The sequence below is a fragment of the Mytilus edulis genome, chromosome 1 (assembly GCF_963676685.1).
Source record: "Mytilus edulis chromosome 1, xbMytEdul2.2, whole genome shotgun sequence".
NCBI lineage: Eukaryota > Metazoa > Mollusca > Bivalvia > Mytilida > Mytilidae > Mytilus > Mytilus edulis.
The window spans coordinates 21690495-21710431 of NC_092344.1; the positions used below are offsets into that span (position 1 = coordinate 21690495).

At 32.1% G+C, this 19937-nt stretch overlaps 1 protein-coding gene across 1 annotated transcript; it reads left to right on the forward strand.

The window, feature by feature from the left end:
• Window positions 1-4: 4 nt before the first annotated feature.
• LOC139527518 (uncharacterized) lies at window positions 5-18408 on the forward strand. Its single transcript, XM_071323026.1, has 5 exons — window positions 5-570; window positions 3662-5270; window positions 6000-6167; window positions 9855-9963; window positions 10812-18408. Exons 1-5 carry the CDS (start codon window positions 63-65, stop codon window positions 12648-12650), a joined length of 4233 nt encoding a protein of 1410 aa, XP_071179127.1. The 5' UTR covers window positions 5-62; the 3' UTR covers window positions 12651-18408.
• The last annotated feature ends 1529 nt before the right edge of the window (window positions 18409-19937 follow it).

Consider the following 19937-nt stretch of genomic DNA (forward strand, 5'->3'; position numbering starts at 1 on the left):
GTTTTACAAGAAAATTGTTTTTATGGGAGGTAACTCTTCACCTTACACTGGAAGGCATCAAAATGGCCGACTACGACCCAGAAAGAAATGATGAAAACAGTGACAATATCTTTGAAATCTTGCAAAAACAAAACATTGCTCAAGTGACAACCCAAACATTAGAAGGAGTAAAGCACGAAAACACAAATGGAAATATAACAAACGCAAAGAAATCGAAAGTTTTTAGAAATCTACCAGGTCTGCAGGTTGCACATGTTGTGAAGGAAGAAACAAATAATGAAGAGACACCACCAGATCCCAAAAGACCGCGTTTAACTGGTCTCCCTGTTACAAATACACCAGACACTTGTCCGAGTCCAGACACTGGTAAAAGAAGGCGTATACAGCACGATTACAGACGACTTTCCAACTCTGGATACTTGGATGATTATGTTAGTGGCAGGGAAAGGAGATTCTCCTCAGCAAGTGATAATTCAGATATCAGTATGTCTCCATCCCCACCAAAATTGAAGACACCTGTGTCACCAAGTATAAAACTTGTTGCATCAAGTGATTTATCTCAGAACAAAGGTACTGTTGCTTTAATACATGTATGTATAAACGAAATCATTAGTCTATAATTGGTTTGTTTATTCAACAATTGTCTGATGATTGTAAGCTAAGGTAATGCCACTCATAATCACTTAATTCAATCAAATCCTGATTAATTAAAGTTACATTATCAACAAGGTCTTTATAATTCGATCTTTTGATTGGTGAATATAATAATAATTAATTGTATTTTTATTTCAGGTAACATCAGAGGCTTCTACATGTACAAAATGTATATAACACTTTTTTTTTTGTAATATTGAATATAGTCAATATTTTAAGTTTGTATGTATCAACTTGGGGGTCGGCTTGTACCGTTGTGTATGTAACTATTTGTTATTACACAAGATGAAAGACTTGTTAGGATCACAGTCAATTGAAAGAAAATGCTAATTACTGCTGATTAATGTTGATGTCTGAATTCTTTTTATATACGTTTTAATATATTAAGCAGTTAATATTATACCCAATAATCTTGAAAAAAATCTTGTACACCTTTTACATTATAATAAAAATCATAAACATTTATGAATTACAATTAATATATATATCTTTATTTTTATTCCTTATCCTTATAAATATTTTTTTTTTGGAGGCCGGATCGACCCGAAAGCTTTTTTATCAGGTCAGTTCGCACCCAATACACTTTCACACCAACATGTTCGCTCCCTAGGTCTGTTCGCACCTTACACGTTCAAACCTTATTTTTATTCAAATTCAAGTTGAATATATTAGATATTTTTTTACTAATTGGATGATATTAATTATAAAATGTTAATTACAATGTACAGTACCTGGCCAAAAGTATTCGCCACCTGCATTTTTTTGTTATATTTCATATAAAAACATATTTTTTCAAAAAAATATTTTGAGGGTATTTATGGTTGGATTTTTATCAACATGGCCTTAAAAGACATAGAATTGTCTAAAGTATGTTTGTTTATTTGGTAATACATTTAGCTTTGTCTTCAGGTGTTTTTGTTTTCTCTTGATGTGAACGCATACAAAAAAAATTTATAATTTAATTTGGTTGAATATATAATTATAGCGAATTTCTGAACAGAAAATATTATTTATGTTCATTGATGTTTATCTTGTGAAAAAACGAAAATAATCCACAAAATAAATATAACCAAATAAACCTGTGACAATTCTGCTTCTATTAGTACAATGTACCAATTTACTTTAAATCAAACCAAAAATGACTCCAAAATATTTTTTTGGAAAAATGTAGTTTTATATATATAGAACACACCCGTGATATCGCGGGTCTGTGACTGAATTAAAGTATACTATGCGCAAGCATTATTTTAGTATTAGTATTGTCATCTGATAAAGTCATGCCGATTATAAGATACACTGTTTTCTCTGCTTTCAAATCTTTCTGTTTGAACCCGTCGAACTGGAACTTATCAATTATTGGTAATATCTTAGAAAGTCTTACTTATTAAAATACTACAATAGGTAACAATTCGACAATTTAGTAGTGTCAACCCTGTGATTATGACCCGTGTATATAGCATATTAATCCTGAATACACCGTTTGTTGGTGCGCCTGTCAGATGCGGAACGTGCAGATAAGGTAATAGGTAACAGGTGAATATACTATTGGTATCGGTATCAGACTCGACCCGGAACTTCTTAATTATTGGCAATATTAATTGCGTGGAAAACAAAAGGGCCTGGAGTGGTGTAATTTTTAATCTACACCTTAGTACAATATTAGTTATATTTAAAGTTGAATTCTTTGATTCGTCGTTTTTACGTGATGAAGGCTGACTAATTGGACCTCGTAATTTTAGTATTATAGATATATATCGAAAAATCTCAAGTGACAAATACTTATGGCCACACTCTGTATGTATGTTTTCTGCTAATTGAGTAATTTGTATTTGTACCGTACGTGACAGCTAAACTTGATATTATTGTTGAGTGTTTGAAAATCATGATCATTGTTGTTTTAACTTGCTTTGATGTAAATACTGCATGTAATTTAAATTTATTGATAAATTTTCTTCTACGTCCGAGCCTCTGAAATTGTCCCACCCCGATTTTTTTTATTTTGAATAATGTACGATTTTTTGATTTTGTTCATTTCTGTTGTACTGATAAATTTCAATAATTTCATTTCATTCAAAACTTTCTGTTTCAAATTTTGGTTTTCATATTTTTTTTAGTAATTCAAAATAATTGTATCGACATATTCTGATATTCTGCTACTCAATGAAAACATCATCTACCAAGAATAGAATTTGATTACGAGAAAGGCATGAAATAATCAGGTTACTACATTGTAGTAAAACGCTGTGTTCAAGAAGGCCATGCTGTACATGTACATGTATGTCACAAATTTCTGTGATTAGAAAACCATGGATTTTGTTAAATATACAATGACTATGTGTCAGGGAAATTCAACTGTGAATCAATATCCAAAGCTCAAGATTCGTGGAACAAATTGGTACAAAAAAACAAAACTGGATCAGATATATATTATAAAGCATTTATAAATTTTACAAAATGTACATGTAAGGTACAAAAAAATGTACAATGTAGGGGTTTAGGGTACAAATTAGTATTGGGTTAGAGATGGTTTAGGATAAAGGTTAGTTAATTGTACATGTATCTGTATATATGTTTGGACCCTAAATTAATAGAATGGCAAATAAACAAATTATTATATTTTTTGTTATCTTTGACTTCATTTTCTTATGTTAAACCAATAAACTATCAAACATGCTCGCTGCATTGAAAAGAGAGCAGTGAAGACCCATTGGTGGTCTTCTGCTGTTGTCTGCTCTATTGTTGGGTTGTTGTCTCTTTAACACATTCCCCTTTTCCATTCTCATTTTGACCCCTATTGTTTTTTTTTAATAAAAACAAGTTACCATTGTTTGGCCTAAACATGGACTTGTTGAATTGGTGCTCTGACAGGTATATTGTCCAATGACCAGGTCACCCTCTAGCATGTCTATGGGAGAATCAAAGTATAAGTAATGTATACATAAGAAACATTTATTTGTCTGTTTTTCAGCCAATGAATCAGTCTGATATTTTGATTGTTTTCTTTCAGTTCTATGCCAAATGGTAAAAGAGCACAAGTTTCCTGATAAAATGATGAAAGAAGAAAAATTAGTATCAAATGGAATTGACAAGGCTCATAATAAGGAGGTTTCTGTTGAAAAATGTAATGGAGGAGTCAGTGATCATGATGATAAGCGATCAGTGAAAGATGAAAATCAAACTAAAACTTCTAAGTCAGATGAAATTAAAACAGAAAAAGAAGGATCTAGCGAAAAGAGTCCTGTCAAAAGTCATAAAAATGAAAGTTCTGTCAAAAATGAAAGTTCTGTCAAAAATGAAAGTCCTGTCAAAAATGAAAGTCCTGTGAAGGAAAGAAGCAGTAAAACCCCATCAAAAGAGGGGCATCACTCAAAGCACCACCATAAACATAAACATAAACACAAGCACCACAGTTCTCATGATAGAACACCCGTCAAGCAAGAGGAACCAATCTCTAGACCGAAGAACTTTGATATAAGGATGTCACCTGATGTACGAAGTTCACCAGATATACATAACTCACCATATAAAACAGAGGATGATCCCATATCTCACAATAGCATAAGAATCTTAGGGAAGAAAAGAATCCTGAATAATTGTGGCATTCAGGTTTGTCTGAAAAGGAGAACTGAAAATAAATGTATACAGGTTTCTCTAAAAGGATCAAAAGATCATCATTCGTCATCACATTCCTCCTCAAAGTCAGAAAAACACCGTGAGAAATCTAAGGAACATCGATCATCTCATGAGCACACAACAGATCATAAATCCTCTCATGAGTCTTCAGGCACCAATAAACACAATGAGAAGTCTAAAGACCACCATACATCATCGTCACATTCTTCATCTAGTAAACATCAAGAGAAATCAAACAAATATGGCAGCAATTCAGCACCAAAGTCTGAAGATAAAACTAAAGCTTTGGTGGATCTCATGCAAAACAAAAACCTGGAATCCAGTAAAGATTACAGATATCGTAAATTCAGAAGTACAAAATATACTGATGAGCCATTTGCTAATTCAAAATTTCGTAAATTGTTTCATCTAGAAAAATGTACCAATGGTGGTGCACTTGTTCTTCATGTATATCAAGATGAGCTTAGAAATCTAACATCCGATGAAATGACAAAATTTGTGTCAGAATATTTTGATTTTGTTTATGGGGAATACCCCGAGGGAGTTGGGAACTGTGCCATGGGTATAGTTCATAGGTCAGCAGTCAACATGCCAGATTTTATTGATTATTTTTCCGAAAAGTTCCCAACTTTACACTGCCAATCAGGACTAATGGGTAAATCTGACATTGAATCTACCACTATCTCTAAATATCGTGAGAGCATGATGAGCACGTATAAAGATGGTACTCATCGCTCAGGTCCACTGATGCAGATAAGTGTAGTAGGAACAGTGCATGAAGAAGTGGGTGATTATTTCCCAGACTTTTTAGACATGGTTGAACAGAATCCTTTTTTAAAAGCCCTAATGCCTTGGGGAGAGAGATCTGTAGTGGCAGGTATGGCAAGGAATTTAAGTAATGATGGTCCTATATTATGGTCTCGACCTGGTGAACAGATGGTTCCAACAGCTGATATGCCGAAATCACCATTTAAACGGAAGAGGTATGATTTATATAAACAGCAATGCTAGCATGTTTTTTTAAATGGGTGAATTATGACCATCATGTGAGCTCAAGCCATTGATATTTTGAATCTGGTGAGTCTAAGCCAAGCCATTTATATTTTGGAGATCATATTATACTGCCTAAGAATATTAAAGTTTTAAGCATTGTTACTTGTGCAAAAAATTTAGATATGAGCATTGTCAGAGATGGATATGGTACATGTATGTTAAAGTCAGTGCTTTCAAAGATGTTTTAGGAAATAAGAAAGAACCTAAATTTATTTAAGACAATTAAGATAAACAATAAAACGAACAAATAACAAATATATTGTGACTCAAAACACAAAAATAAAATACTTCTTTGCATAAACTATTTCCCCTACCAGCAAAATGATAATCACCAGTATATTTCTTGGTATATTGTAAGAAGATAGGGACAAATGAAATCATCTATCATGAATATCAACTTTTCATAACTGAAATTTATGAAGATAAGTATTCAACAGTAGTCATGGTAGTAGTTGTAGAGTTATCCATATCAAATTATCTATCAATCTATCTGGTTTTTCAAGTTTGCAAAAAACAGCTGTCATTCTGTTAGTTATGTACATCCTTAGCAAAACCTATTTGTAACACTAAAATCCTAAGTACTTTAAAGAACAAAACAAAATGCTTTTTCAAGATTTATATATACGACTTATTAAAATGTTCTTTTAAATATTTTTCAGAGGAGCAAATGAGTTGAAGAATTTATCATATCTACCTCGTGCTTCTGAGCCTCGTGAAGTATTGGTTGAAGACAGAACAAGGTGTCATGCAGATCATGTAGGGCAGGGATTTGACAGACTTACAACAGCTGCTGTTGGTGTGTTAAAGGCTGTTAAAAAATCAGATGAGTAAGTTTTAAAAGTTTAAGAAAACCACATACACATGTACATGTACAATAATTATAAGCAGCTATTTCTTTATGTGGTTATTTCCGATTCACATTGATTTTTTTTCTATGCAAACTTCGCTTTGACTTGTATACATTATACATTAACAGTAGGATTCCATTGTGCTAATGAATATTTCTTTGTTACCAAAAATGCAGTTTTTTTTATTCAAGAGCAGATTTAGAATATTTTTAAGATAGGTGTTGAACATGGGGGAAAAATTGAATGTATGCAGAGCAATATTTTTTATTGGAAAATGATGCAGTCATTGTTCCATAACTGGCGACCTGAACTTCATTACATTTCTCTGCCTACCGCGCTTGGTTTCGTATTTACTATTTTCTATACAAACTGGAATTTGCTTGTGTTATCATTATGCATGAGAGGTCATTGTGTAGTAATCAGCCAGGAACCAGTTTACAAACTAACTGGTTTCTGCTTGTATTCCACTACACTCGAACAAAGTGTTGTAGTTTGACGGGAACCAGTTTAGAATTTGTAAACTACAAAACGTAATCGGTTATTGTTCATTTTGGTGTTTCATACCGACTTTTATGGTTTGAATAAGCTTAAGACCCTTCAAACATTAATGTGATAGGTATATTAAAGACTGTTTTACAAAAGGATGGAACTGTTTTGCTTTCAAAGTCGTACTATAGTGATATCTGTTATGTACGGATTTCCACTTTCACCGGTTAATTTCTTCTTTTACACGTGCTTTTGAAACTTCCTGTTTAAACATCGCAAGTTTTAAAATTGTTTTTTGAGTGAATTTAACTTATTTTAACAATCATGAAGCGTTCCAGAATCATTTTCAAGCAGTTTCTTCTTCTCTTTGATGATGGAAAATAGGTTTTTCTCAAGAAAATACCGCAAACGATCGCAGAGGAATTGAAACGTACAAGTCAAGTCGGCACCTGGTTAAATTGGCATCTAGTCAAATCGGCACCTATTTGACGTCAATTCGGCATCCAATAATATTTGTTATAATATTTTCTATTCAATTAATTAATAACTGTTACCAAGTACATAGTGAATATGTTGTTGTGTATAAAGGTAAACAACGAAGCCCTTACCCAAGCTGTTGTTTTAACAATTAGACAATTATTAAAATAAAATGGAAAACTATGAGTCCCTTTCAATAAATCAAACTTTCATGCCAAATAATAAGCAAATTTAAGGTGTTTTTTTTCAGTAAAGTTTAAAAAGCATTAAACAAACAATCCTGTAAAATGCTCAACTGGTTTAAATAATGCATAAACATATCCAATATCTCATGTATTAGTCCAAATAATTATGACGTCTGGCAAGGCTATTTTATTTTTTTTCTGTGATGTCTTCCTATGAAGTTCGTAGGAAGGCGTCCCAGAAAAAAATTAACATAGCCTTGCGGTCATAGAAAGGTGTCCCAGAATAAAATTAAAAAAGCCTTGCCAGACGTAATAATTATTTTGACTACTCATATATATATCATTAAAAATACACCAAAAAAGTCATTAAGTTGAGAAAAATAAATATATACAAAATGTACATGAACACCCAAAAATGTGAAAGTTAGTATTTAACTCTTTTTGCTTAAATACTGAAAAAAATTCTGGCAACCCCTTACTTATTTTTTACTCTTTTTGCTTAAAAAACTGTTAAAATTTATATTTAACATGGGTGACGAATTGACTAAATCAGGTGTCGATTTAACCAGGTGCTGATTTGTCCAGGTGCCAATTTAACCAGGTGCCGGTTTGACTAGAATTCTTTGACAAATGTTTGAAATTACCTGAGTTTCATTAGACCTTTGATAACAGTAACAAAAAGATTATTTACTTAATATTTTGTGGGAGAAGGGGGTTCAGACTATGTGGTATCAGGTCTGTTCGCGCCCAATACACTTTCGCACCCTACACGTTCGCACCTAGCACGTTCGCACCCAAGGTCCGTTTGCACTCTACTCATTCGCGCCCAATTTTAATTCAAATTCAAGTTGAATAATTGGAAAATCATGATTGTTGTTTTAAATTGCTTTGGTGTAAATACTGAATGTATTTATAGCTTGGTATGAGTAAAACATTGAAGACTTTTAAGGAAAAACACAAAAGATAATTGTTTTTAACAGCTTGGTCCCTTTGATCTGAAACAACGAAACAATAAAATATAGGAACCAAAATATAGCAATCCACTATTATAACCAAAACATGATAAAATCTATTCAACACACAGAAAAAAACATAGTCAGAATCTCACTTCATTTTGAAAAAAGTCAATGAAACAAAGTTATAGCAATACACTAACAAAACATGATTAAGAGTTATTCAACACAAAATAAAACGTTGACAAAATACCACTTTATTTAGAAAGGATTATTATAATTTTTAACAATACGCTATCTAAAACATGATTAAGATTTATTCAACACAAAAAAAAATGCTGTCTCACTTTATTTTGAGACAATGACAACAATTATATTTTTAAGAAAACACTTGCTTACATAGTTATTAAACACAAAACCAATTAAGATTGGGTGGGAACATGTAGGGTGTGAAAGTGAAAGGGGCGAACATGAGTGGGCGCGAACGGACCCGGATTCAGACTATGTACCAGTGAGAAATATACAAGCCTTTCTACGGTATTTATTTGTACAATTCAGGTAGTCTTGACCTATTCATTTGTCTTAAAAAACAGCCAGTTGTCACCTTCACTTCACACACACACACATATACGAATATCAATTATATGCTTACGAGACATGTTGCATTGTTAAACTAATTACGGTATGTGAAAATCAAGACTTGCATAAAAACTATCCCAATATTAGAGACAGTGGCGTCATTTTTCTTCAGAGCTTTCAGCTCTTTGATTAAATCAATCAAAGGTCTATGGAGTGCTTGATTACAAACAATACATTTCAGAGAATGTATGTGTTAATACATACATGTATATAACTTGAAGCGAGAGAGAAAAATATACATTTAAATTTCAACAACAAAATCATGGGATATCTCAGGTTATCTCCCCTGGTACATAATGTAGTATTTTGAATACTATACTTTGTCCTAGATGAACCCATGCCAGCCAGTCATAATATTTAAAAAAAATTATATGCACTAAACATCCAGTTTTAACACGGGGAACAACTACATGTATCTTTACTGTACAAATCACCACGGGTCGGTACTTTACTAGATCAACTTATTGTATGCAAAAATTGAAGCCTGCTCCCTTCATAATAAATAAACTGTATTAATGATAATGACATGTCTGGAAAAAAATGGCACCACTGGAAATTACCAGATGTCTAAACAAAATCCTTTGTAAATATAGAAATAGAGGATGTTGTATGATTGACAATGAGACAAGTATTATAACACTTAAATAGTAAAAGTGAAAACAACAAAAAATGGAACGTCTAAAGTGGTTAAAAACATTCCATTAAAATTTCGGTCAATTTCAAAACTATGTTCTCTTTTAATCATAAGGAAACAAACAATTTTAGATTTTTTCCAATAATCTTTCAAGTCCTTTGACTATAGAATGATAAACATCAAAACTAAGAAAATCAAAGAACTTTTGAAAGATAATTTTGAAACACAGATGTATAAAAACTTGTCAATAGTCCTCATAAGATATTTGAATGTAACATTTGTGATATTGCAGCACATGTTCAGACAGAGTGGTGAAAGATGTGATTTGTTTTCATCCTGGAGATTTTCCCCAGCTTGTACAGAAGTTGCACCTTGACCTTCATGAACCTCCTGTATCTCAGGTACTACTTTATATAGAACATATATACTGTGGATTCATTAATATTCGTGGAGTTTGTGATAACAGGTGAACCATTAATTTCAATATTCAACTAAGTACAAAACTTCTATTAGCTTGTATGCAGGTTTTAGTAAAACCATAAATTCAAATATCCATGAAAATGCAAGTTTTCATCAATCCACAAAATTGATACCCACGAAAATAAATGAATCCACAGTACTAGGTTTACAGCTGCCAGCACTTCTTTTATCTATTCTAGAAGTCTGTCTACAGTGGGACTCCACATTAACATTTGGTTGAAGAATATTTAAAGCATAGTCATTTCAAGTCATGTTAAATCAATTACTGTGTTTTCATCTATAGATATAAGAAGTAGTGGTATGAGTGCCAATGAGACAACTCTTCTAAAGAGACCTTATGACACAGAAATTAACAGATATAGGTCATTGTATGGACTTCAACAATGAGCAAGGCTGAACTGCATATGGTAGTCAGCTATAAAAGGCCCCGAAATCACAAATGTTTAAATATTTAAACAGGAAAATTAAAGACCTAATTAATGTACAAAAAAATGAACAAAAACAAATATATAACATAGCAAAAAACAACATCTACTGAATTACAGGCTGCAGACTTTGGACACATACATGTACATGATGGTGTTAAAATATTACATGCCATACTGAACCAGTGTGAGCCCTACATAAAAAAACTGCTTACTTTCTATTTTATTGAGTTAATGGGATTAGTTGACTACTGTTTGACTGGTGCATAAATAAAGAGTATTACTAAGATTTTAGACGTGTATAAAACCATTCTGAATGTATGTTATTGTTTTATATTTTCTAGTGTATTACCTGGGTGGAAGATGCAAAGTTAAATCAGTTACGAAGAGAAGGTATGCGCTATGCCAGAATATCTTTACGAGATAATGATATTTATTTTATTCCAAGAAATGTAGTTCACCAATTCAAAACTGTCTCTGCTGTTACAAGTATCGCTTGGCACACCAGACTGAGAATTTATTATCCAGACTTAGACACTTCTATTGAGAACGAAATTAAATCTGCAACCAAAAGGGAGGTAAGCCATGTTACTAAAGATGAAAAACATTTGACAAAAGATGAAAAACATGTACCAAAATATGACAAACATGCAACAAAAGATGAAAAATATGCTGCAAAAGATGAAAAACATGTATCAAAATATGAAAAACATGCAACAAAAGATGAAAAACAAGCAACTAAAGATGAAAAACATGCTATAAAAGATGAAAAACATATATTAAAACATGAGAAAAGAAAGGAAGAAAAATCTGTTGATAAGCATGAAAAATTAAAAGAGGAAAAGCATTCAAAACATGAAGAAAGAAAAGAAGAAAAATCTGTAGTTAAACATGAAAAAATAAAAGAGGAAAAGCATTCAAAACATGAAGAAAGAAATAGAGATGAAAAACATGAGGAAAGAAAAAGGGATGAAAAACATAAAGAAAGAAAAAGAGATGAAAAACATTCATCTAAAAATGGAGAGAGAAAGAAAGAAGAAAAAATGGCTGCTCATCAAGTGGAAAAGAATAAAGACAGTAAGACTCTAACAATATTAAAGGATGACAGTAAACCTATAATAAAGGTAAAGGATAGCAAAAGTGAAGAAAAATTGTCTGAACAAAAACATATCATTAGAAATCAGGAAACACAGAATCAGCAGAACAGATGTGTAAATAATCCTCTGGATATTGAAAAGGATAGTAGATATACAGAAGTTGGTATGAGTCAAAGTGGTGACAGATATGTCATGGAGGGGCTCCCTAAGGATAGTGGAAATATGGAAGTTGGTATGAGTCAAAGTGGTGACAGATATGTCATAGATGGGCCTGCAAAGGATAGTGGAAATACAGAAGTTGGTATGAGTCAAAGTGGTGACAGATATGTCATAGAGGGGCCTACAAAGTATAGTGGAAATACGGAAGTTGGTATGTGTCAAGATGGCGACATTGATAGATATGTCATAGAGGGGCCTGCAAAGGAAAGTGGAAATACGGAAGTTGGTATGTGTCAAGATGGCGACATTGATCGAAATGTCATAGAGGGGCCTGCAAAGGATAGTGGAAATATAGAAGTTGGTATGTGTCAAGATGGTGGCATTAATAGATATTACATTGAAGAATCAAGTTGTGAACACACTAAAGAAAATGATGAATGTGAACAAAATTGTAAAAGTGACGAAACATCAATGAACAAAGAGCCAGATACTTCAAAAATTGGAGAGAAAGTATTTGACAATTTTGCTTCAGAAACTAGTGATATTGAAACTGAAGAGAATGAATCGTTTGTTCCTGTGACAGCGGGTTTAGTTTGTGAACAACTTCCTGTGAATGAATTTGTGTCAGATGAACAAGAATCTGTACCTCCAGTGACAGAAATGCAAATTGAACAAATGGAAAATGAAGATTCAGCTGAAATCCACAGAGAAACAATAGCCTTGTTAGAAGAAAATGGAAAACAGGACAGCACTCTACCAAACAATCTTCCACAAGTGATTGCTGGTACTATTCAAACAAAGCCTGTACGGGAAAATAAACAAAACCTCTTTGAAAATGTTTTTGGCACACAGCTAAATGCAAATAACCTCATTTCAGATGGCAGCAGCAATACACAAGACAGTGTGAAATACACACAGAATTCATAGTGTTTATCAAATGCATTGGAGTATGGTCTCGAAATTTATTTATTTATTTTTATATTTGAAATTATTCACAAACCTCAGTTTCTAACTTTAAACATTGTGTACTTTTAAATTTTTCAAAATATTCAGGTAGATTTGATTTTTTATTAGAATGACATAAACTTTTAACAGATGTTGCTGCCAGAAAAGAAGAATATATAATAAATATTTTTTATTATGACTTGACAAAATCTTTGGTTACCTTGCTTGCTAGCTGAACTGTGAAATCATTATTAGGAAAGGTATACTACCCTCCTTTAAGAGTAGACTAGTCTGATAGATAACCAATTTATCTGTCTGTAGGACTAGGCTACTCCGAAAGGAGGGTAGTATACCTAACCTAATAAGGATTTCAAGGCAACTTTCCAGAGTAAGAAATTAAGGCTAATATAAATCGTAGTGAATATTTAAAACTTACATTTTTGCTTATTTATCTTCATCAACATGATCATTGATCAAGTAAATTTTAAAATCACAAAATGGGTTAGAAGCAACTAAAAGCAAAATGTAGTATCCATGAAAATAAGTTAGCTTATAGTAGCAAGTTTCTATGATGTGCAAATTTATATAAATATATAAACTGTTATGAGGCCAGTTAAAACAAAAGGTTGTGAAGATCTGTCAGAATATTGAGAAAACCAATTGTGTGAAAGACACTTTAATTTAACCTGTGTTACTCATAGGGAATTTGCTCATCATTGCACCATGTACAAGGGCTTTTATATAATCATTTTAAGTCCAGTTGGTGTAATAAGATTTTTAGAGGAGGAAAGAGAAAATATCAATAAAAATGAACTTAGGGTAAATATACTTTTTTTGCATTAAAAGTGTGACTTGGTTGGTGAATTACATGTGTGCCCATTTGATGATTTAATTCTTGGGTGCAAGATTTGATTATATTTGCTTGCATTCATTTTTCATGTAACACTGCCTCCTTGTTTGTTAGCAAGGGTCTTTGACCAACAAAAGGGGTAGATATGCATAACTTATAACATATGATTTAAAAAGTCCCTTTTTCATGTTAAATATTATCAAATGCATGTTTGATTTTATATGTAAAAACACATTTCAAAAAAAAATCATGTGTTTACCTGGAAAATGAATGTGCGTGAATGTAGATAAAGCTACCATCAATTTTATGAGTTTCACATGCAAATGTAACACATGAAGGCTACCGACTACGTTTGAAATAGAACATAACAAACACATTTTTTTTTTTTAAATATTTTAATATTTTTGTGAATGTATATATAGTACATGTTATAGCATTTTGAAGTGCTTTTTATTTGATCTGTGAAGACACACATTATTTGTTATATTACTTGTTAAAGTTGTTTTTATGTAATATATGTACATGTTTTCATTGTAAATACTTTGTCACATACACAATCCAGGGCAAATCATGTCTTTTAAGTAATACTGCAGTGTGTTATGATATGTAGAAATAGATCATGAAAATTGATTGTGTATGTTTTGTAAATTTATTCCTCAGCTTTAAGTCTCATTCTGCTCTGAAAATATACATTCAAAATAATATTTGTTTTTCATGTGGTAAATTGAATATCTGTTGCCTTTCTAAGCTATTTATTTACATTTTTTCACAATTTTCAAGCTTGATTTGATGAAATTTTTTTAAAAAATCATAAATTTTGGACTTTCAGAAATTAATTTTGAATTAACTTAGATAATACACTAATGTATTACATCCATAAACTTGAAAACAATTTTATTTCAAGATTATTTTTTCATAGAAAATTTTTGTTTGCAATGACATATACATGTAGGGTTTATTTTACACAATACTGCAAGTGTAATAAATGTTTTGTTTATGTACTATTTTTACATAAAACTGCACTCAATGTAGTGGTATCACACTGATCCCTTATTTTAACATCATTCGTGTATTCCAATGTAAAAACACACAGATAGAGCTGTGCACGTTATATTATGCTAAAAAAACTCAACAAGTATGATTCAATTTAGATTACATCATAAAATGATAGCATTGTTTTAAACAAATAAACCACAAAGAATTCGATATTTCCATAATTGAAGTTTTTACATGTATTAACTTTAATTTTTTTCCAGTTTTCCACATGTCATGTATGTTTTTAAATGGTTTTCGTAATCTAAACTTTTGAAAGGTTTAACATTAAAGATTTTACTTTGATTAATTGGCAGCTTATAAGGTTATATAATTAGATATGTCATATAATTTTGTAAATTCTTCTTTTATGAAAAAATGCAATTGTTCCATGATGCTTGGATACAAGTACATCCTATTAGATAAAATATCTTACAAAATATAGAAATTCTTGACAACCTGTTAAGTTACTTATATCTTATCGTCTGAAACAAACCTTAGTATGACAACATTATAACAAAGTCATTTAAACATATTGCAGTAGTAAGATCAGAAATACAGTTTCCACACACTTATCTTTATAATATAAGAGATTATATAAAACCTAGTCTTTGTTATTTGTTATCTTTGTATATATTTTCTCATTTTATAACGTTCCTTGATTTCTGTTCATTGGAATATGTCATTTCAATACTATGTCATCTTTTTATGTCACTTCATTTCTATGTCAACTGATTATGTCACTTCAATTATAAGTCAACTAATCATGTCACTTAAATCCTTTGTCAACTGATTATGTCACTTAAATCCTTTGTCAACTGATTATGTCACTTTAATTCTATGTCAACTGATCATGTCAATTCGGTTATTTGTCATCTAGTTATGTCACTTCAATTATATGTCAGCTGATAATGATCATGTAACTTCACTTTCATGTCATCTGATTATTTCACTTCAATTATTTGTCAACTGATTGTGTCACACTAATTCTATGTCAATTAGTTATGTCATTTCAATTCTATGTCAACTGATCATGTTATTTCAATTCTATGTCAACTGATTATTTCAATTCAATTATGTCAATTAACAATGTAACTTCAATTCTATGTCATCTGATTATGTAACTTAAATTCTATGTCATCTGATTATTCTATTTTCAATTCTTTGTCAACTGATTATGTCACTTCAATTTTTAGCTCACTAGGGCCCTTTTGGGCCCCATGTGAGCTTATGCAATCACTTGGTGTCCGTCGTCTGTCGTGGTCGTTGTTGTTGTAAACTATTTGAAAAATCTTCTCCTCTGAAACTACCTGGCCAAATACCTTCAAACCTTAAATAAATGTTTCTAAGGGTATCTAGTTTATAAATTGTATCCGAAGTTTTGATCCATCGACAAACATGACCGCCATGGCTAAAAATAGAAGATAGGGGTCAAATGCAGTTTTAAGCTTATATCTCAAAAACTAAAGCTTTTAGAGCAAATCTGATATGGGGGTTAATTTGTTCAATTGGTCAAGATTTATAGGCCCGGAAATTATCAGACGTATCGAACATCCCATTGTTGGGTTGCTGCCACCGAATTTGTAGTTTTAACAAAATTTTGCAGTTTTTTGTTATTATCTTGAATATTGTTATCGATAAATATAAACTGTAAGAAGCAATAATGTTCATCAAAGTAAGATCTACTAAAAAGTCTATGACCAAAATTGTCAATTGACCCCTTAAGGAGTTATTGCCCTTTAAAGACAATTTTACACAATTTGTTAATCATGTTTGTTAACATTTAAAATCTTCTTCTCAAATACAGGTGAGCGATTCAGTCTCTTGAGAGCCTCTTGTTTGTCAACTGATCATGTCACTTCAGTTCTATGTGTTCATCTTTTTCTTTTGTCTAATTTGATTTAAGACTAAGCTATAGAAGCTGTAAAATTAACTATCTTGTAACAGCAGGATTACAAAAACTTACACATTCAAAACAACCAGAACACCAATTAGAAACTAAAAACAACAAGAATCACAGTTTGGTTATTAAAAACAATGTACCTGCTGGGGGAATATAAAAAGCTGAAAATTATTAGTTACTTAGATTCTGTATATAAATTATTTGCATTCATTTGGTGTCAGATATTCATCGATCCCAACTGTTTGGTCATATTTTCAAATATTTTTATTTCCTAATTCAATCACCTTGTGACATGTCACAATATAAAGTAGCTCAAATCTCAATCGTACTTAAAGGACTGGGATTTTTTTTCCTTTCCTTCCTAAGTTTTCATGTAAAAGATAAAGTGAAGAAATACTTATAGTAGGCACCTTATTAAAAATTGTTTCACAATGATCTTTTAAAATCTCTTTTTTGCAGCCTGGCACTGTTTTATTCAGATACATCTTATGTGTTTTTATGGTTTCAAAGTGTTTATTATTTAGTAAATCAATTAAATTACTTAGATTATCTTCATGTTCCTGAATCATGATGCCATGAAAACGTTAGAAAATTAAAGTATGACCAAATACCAAGATTAACTATAGACAGATTGATTTTTTATAGGTTATTTGAAGAAAATCTGACCAAAAACTTGAGCTTTAAGAGATTCACTGAAATATCATATGGCAGCTTTAAAGTCTTGTATATTCTTCATTTCAAATACTTGTGTGATTTGTGTTTAATTTTTCCTTACCTATTTTGATAATTATTAAGTTAATTGAAATATTTGTCAACTATTGTCATCAAATTATGTCCTCCATCTAAAATCATCATTAAAACATTTCATACATTTAACACCAGGCAACCCAGCTAAAAGCAAGCTAAAATGAAAGTGTACTGTGCAGGTCCTCTTTCAAAAGTTAAACATTTTCAAATTATTATAATTAAATAAGCGAACCAACACCTTCCGACAGAAAGTTAGGCTAGAATAAAGATTAAGGACAACAGGGGTAATACATTCTTTATCATATTTTGGGTTTCATTCCAGTTGATCAACTTTTGATAGAATTTCTGCCCTTAGACCTAGGTGTTTTTATCCTGATCAAGACTTTTCTGTTATTCCTGCATTTCGGGTACTACATTAGGATATAATGATGACTTACAAATGAACTTTAGATTTAGTTCAAATTGTCCACATTTTTGCAAAACTATGGCCCTTGATAAATTTGTCGTTGTCCTGAACCTTTTTGTTTGTTATAAGACACAGCTACAACCCTTAACGTAAATCTAAAGTGTGATAGAATGTATTGATAAACTAACAATAGTTCTGTAAAGGGCGGGATACTGCTAAAGATATTGGAAAACCATAGAGAAGTCATTTTATAAAGACATTGATAGAACCTGACCAATGCACACTCCTTAAAGCTTCTATTATACTGTATAGCTCTAGCAGTGGCTGATCCAGGGGGTTGAGTTGGAATCCCCCTTTTTTGACACTCAATGCATTTGAATAGGGACAAATAGTTGGAACCCCCCCTCCCCCTTTATCCTGGGTTGGGATTCCCCTTTAAAAATGGCTTTATCCACCCCTGTCTAGCATTAAGAATAATAGCAGTAGATTCAGTTTAGGTAGATTGTGGAGTTTGGCACATAGAACATAATTAATGCATTATATTGTAGAATGCATATATTTATTGGTCTGTATCATTTTACCATTTTTTATGTTGTAAGTCCATTACTTATAACATAACTTATTAAGAGTTGGATTTCTGGACAACTTGATGAATTTTCTAACACTTCATATATATGTTTTTCTTGTCTTTACATTTAACATCCTGTTGAGTTTTGTTTTATATTAAAATCTATTTATGTATAATACTGATCTGTTAAGTGTGCTTGTAGATATTGATGAAATATAGAACATTCATATAATACTTACTGTTTATACTTGTTTATTTACATATATACATGTACCAAGTGTATGTCAAAGTCATATTTTTAACTCACAAGTCCCAATTGTCCACTTCCTCTTATTTATCAGGCTTATTTGAACACCAATTAATTGGAAAAATGCAATGGAAGTTCCTTTATTAAAATTCCTCATTTCCTCTTTTGAAATTTACGAATCTTACAGAAAATTGGTTGATGAAATACATTTGAGCTTAACATGCTTTTTGGATTTTTAGTCTAATCCAAAGTCAACTACAATGATGTGTCCATGTTGAAATACATTTGACATCAGGAGCATTCATAGGGTTTTGTATAATCATGAGCTTTGTTGGGTCATATAACATCAGGAGCATTGATAGGGCCATGTTACATTAGGAGCTTTGGTAGGACCTTGTTACATCAGGAGCTTTAGTAGGGCCATGTTACATTTGGGTCTTTAGTAGGGCCATGTTACATTAGGAGCTAAATGGTAGGGCCTTGTTACATCAAGAGCTTTAGTAGGGCCATGTTACATTTGGGTCTTTAGTAGGGCCATGTTACATTTGGGTCTTTAGTAGGGCCATGTTACATTAGGAGCTTTGGTAGGGCCTTGTTACATCAAGAGCTTTAGTAGGACCATGTTACATTTGGGTCTTTAGTAGGGCCATGTTACATTAGGAGCTAAATGGTAGGGCCTTGTTACATTAGAAGCTTTGGTAGGGCTATGTAACATTAGGAGCTAAGATAGTGGCATGTTGCATTATGAGCATTGATAGGAATATGTTGCACAAGGAGCATTGATAGGGCCATGTTTTATAAGAGCATTGGTAGGCCCATGGATCATCAGGAACTTTGGTAGGGCCTTGTTACATTAGGAGCTTTGGTAGGGCCATGTTATATTATGAGCTTTGGTAGGGCCATGTTACATTAGGAGCTAAGATAGTGGTATGTTGCAAAAGGTACATTGATAGGGCCATGTTATATTAGGAGCATTGGAAGGGCCATGTTACATTAGGAGCTTTAGGAGAAACATGTTACATTAGTAGCATTGGTAGGGCCATGTTACATCAGGAGTATTGGTAGAGTTATGTTCCAGCCAGAGTTTTGGTAGGGCCATGTTACATTATGAGCATTGGTAGGACCATGTTACATCAGGAGTATTGGTATGGTAATGATATATCACAAGCATTGGTAGGTTCATGATACATCGGGGGAAATGGTGAGGTTGTGCTACATAATGAGTTTCGAAAGGACAATTTTATATCAGGAGTTTTATAAGGGTCATGTTACATCAGGGGTTTTTGGTAGGGCCATGTACATCATGAGCATTGATAGGGCCGTGTTACCGTTAGGAGCTTTGATAGCTTTATGTTGCATCATAGATACATTGTACCATGAATGAAATTGTATATTTACGCCCGACGCACGTTTCGTCTACAAAAGACTCATCAGTGACGCTAAACAAATGTTGAAAAGGCCAAATAAAGTACGAAGTTGAAGAACTTTGAGGACCAAAAATTCCTAAAAATTTGCC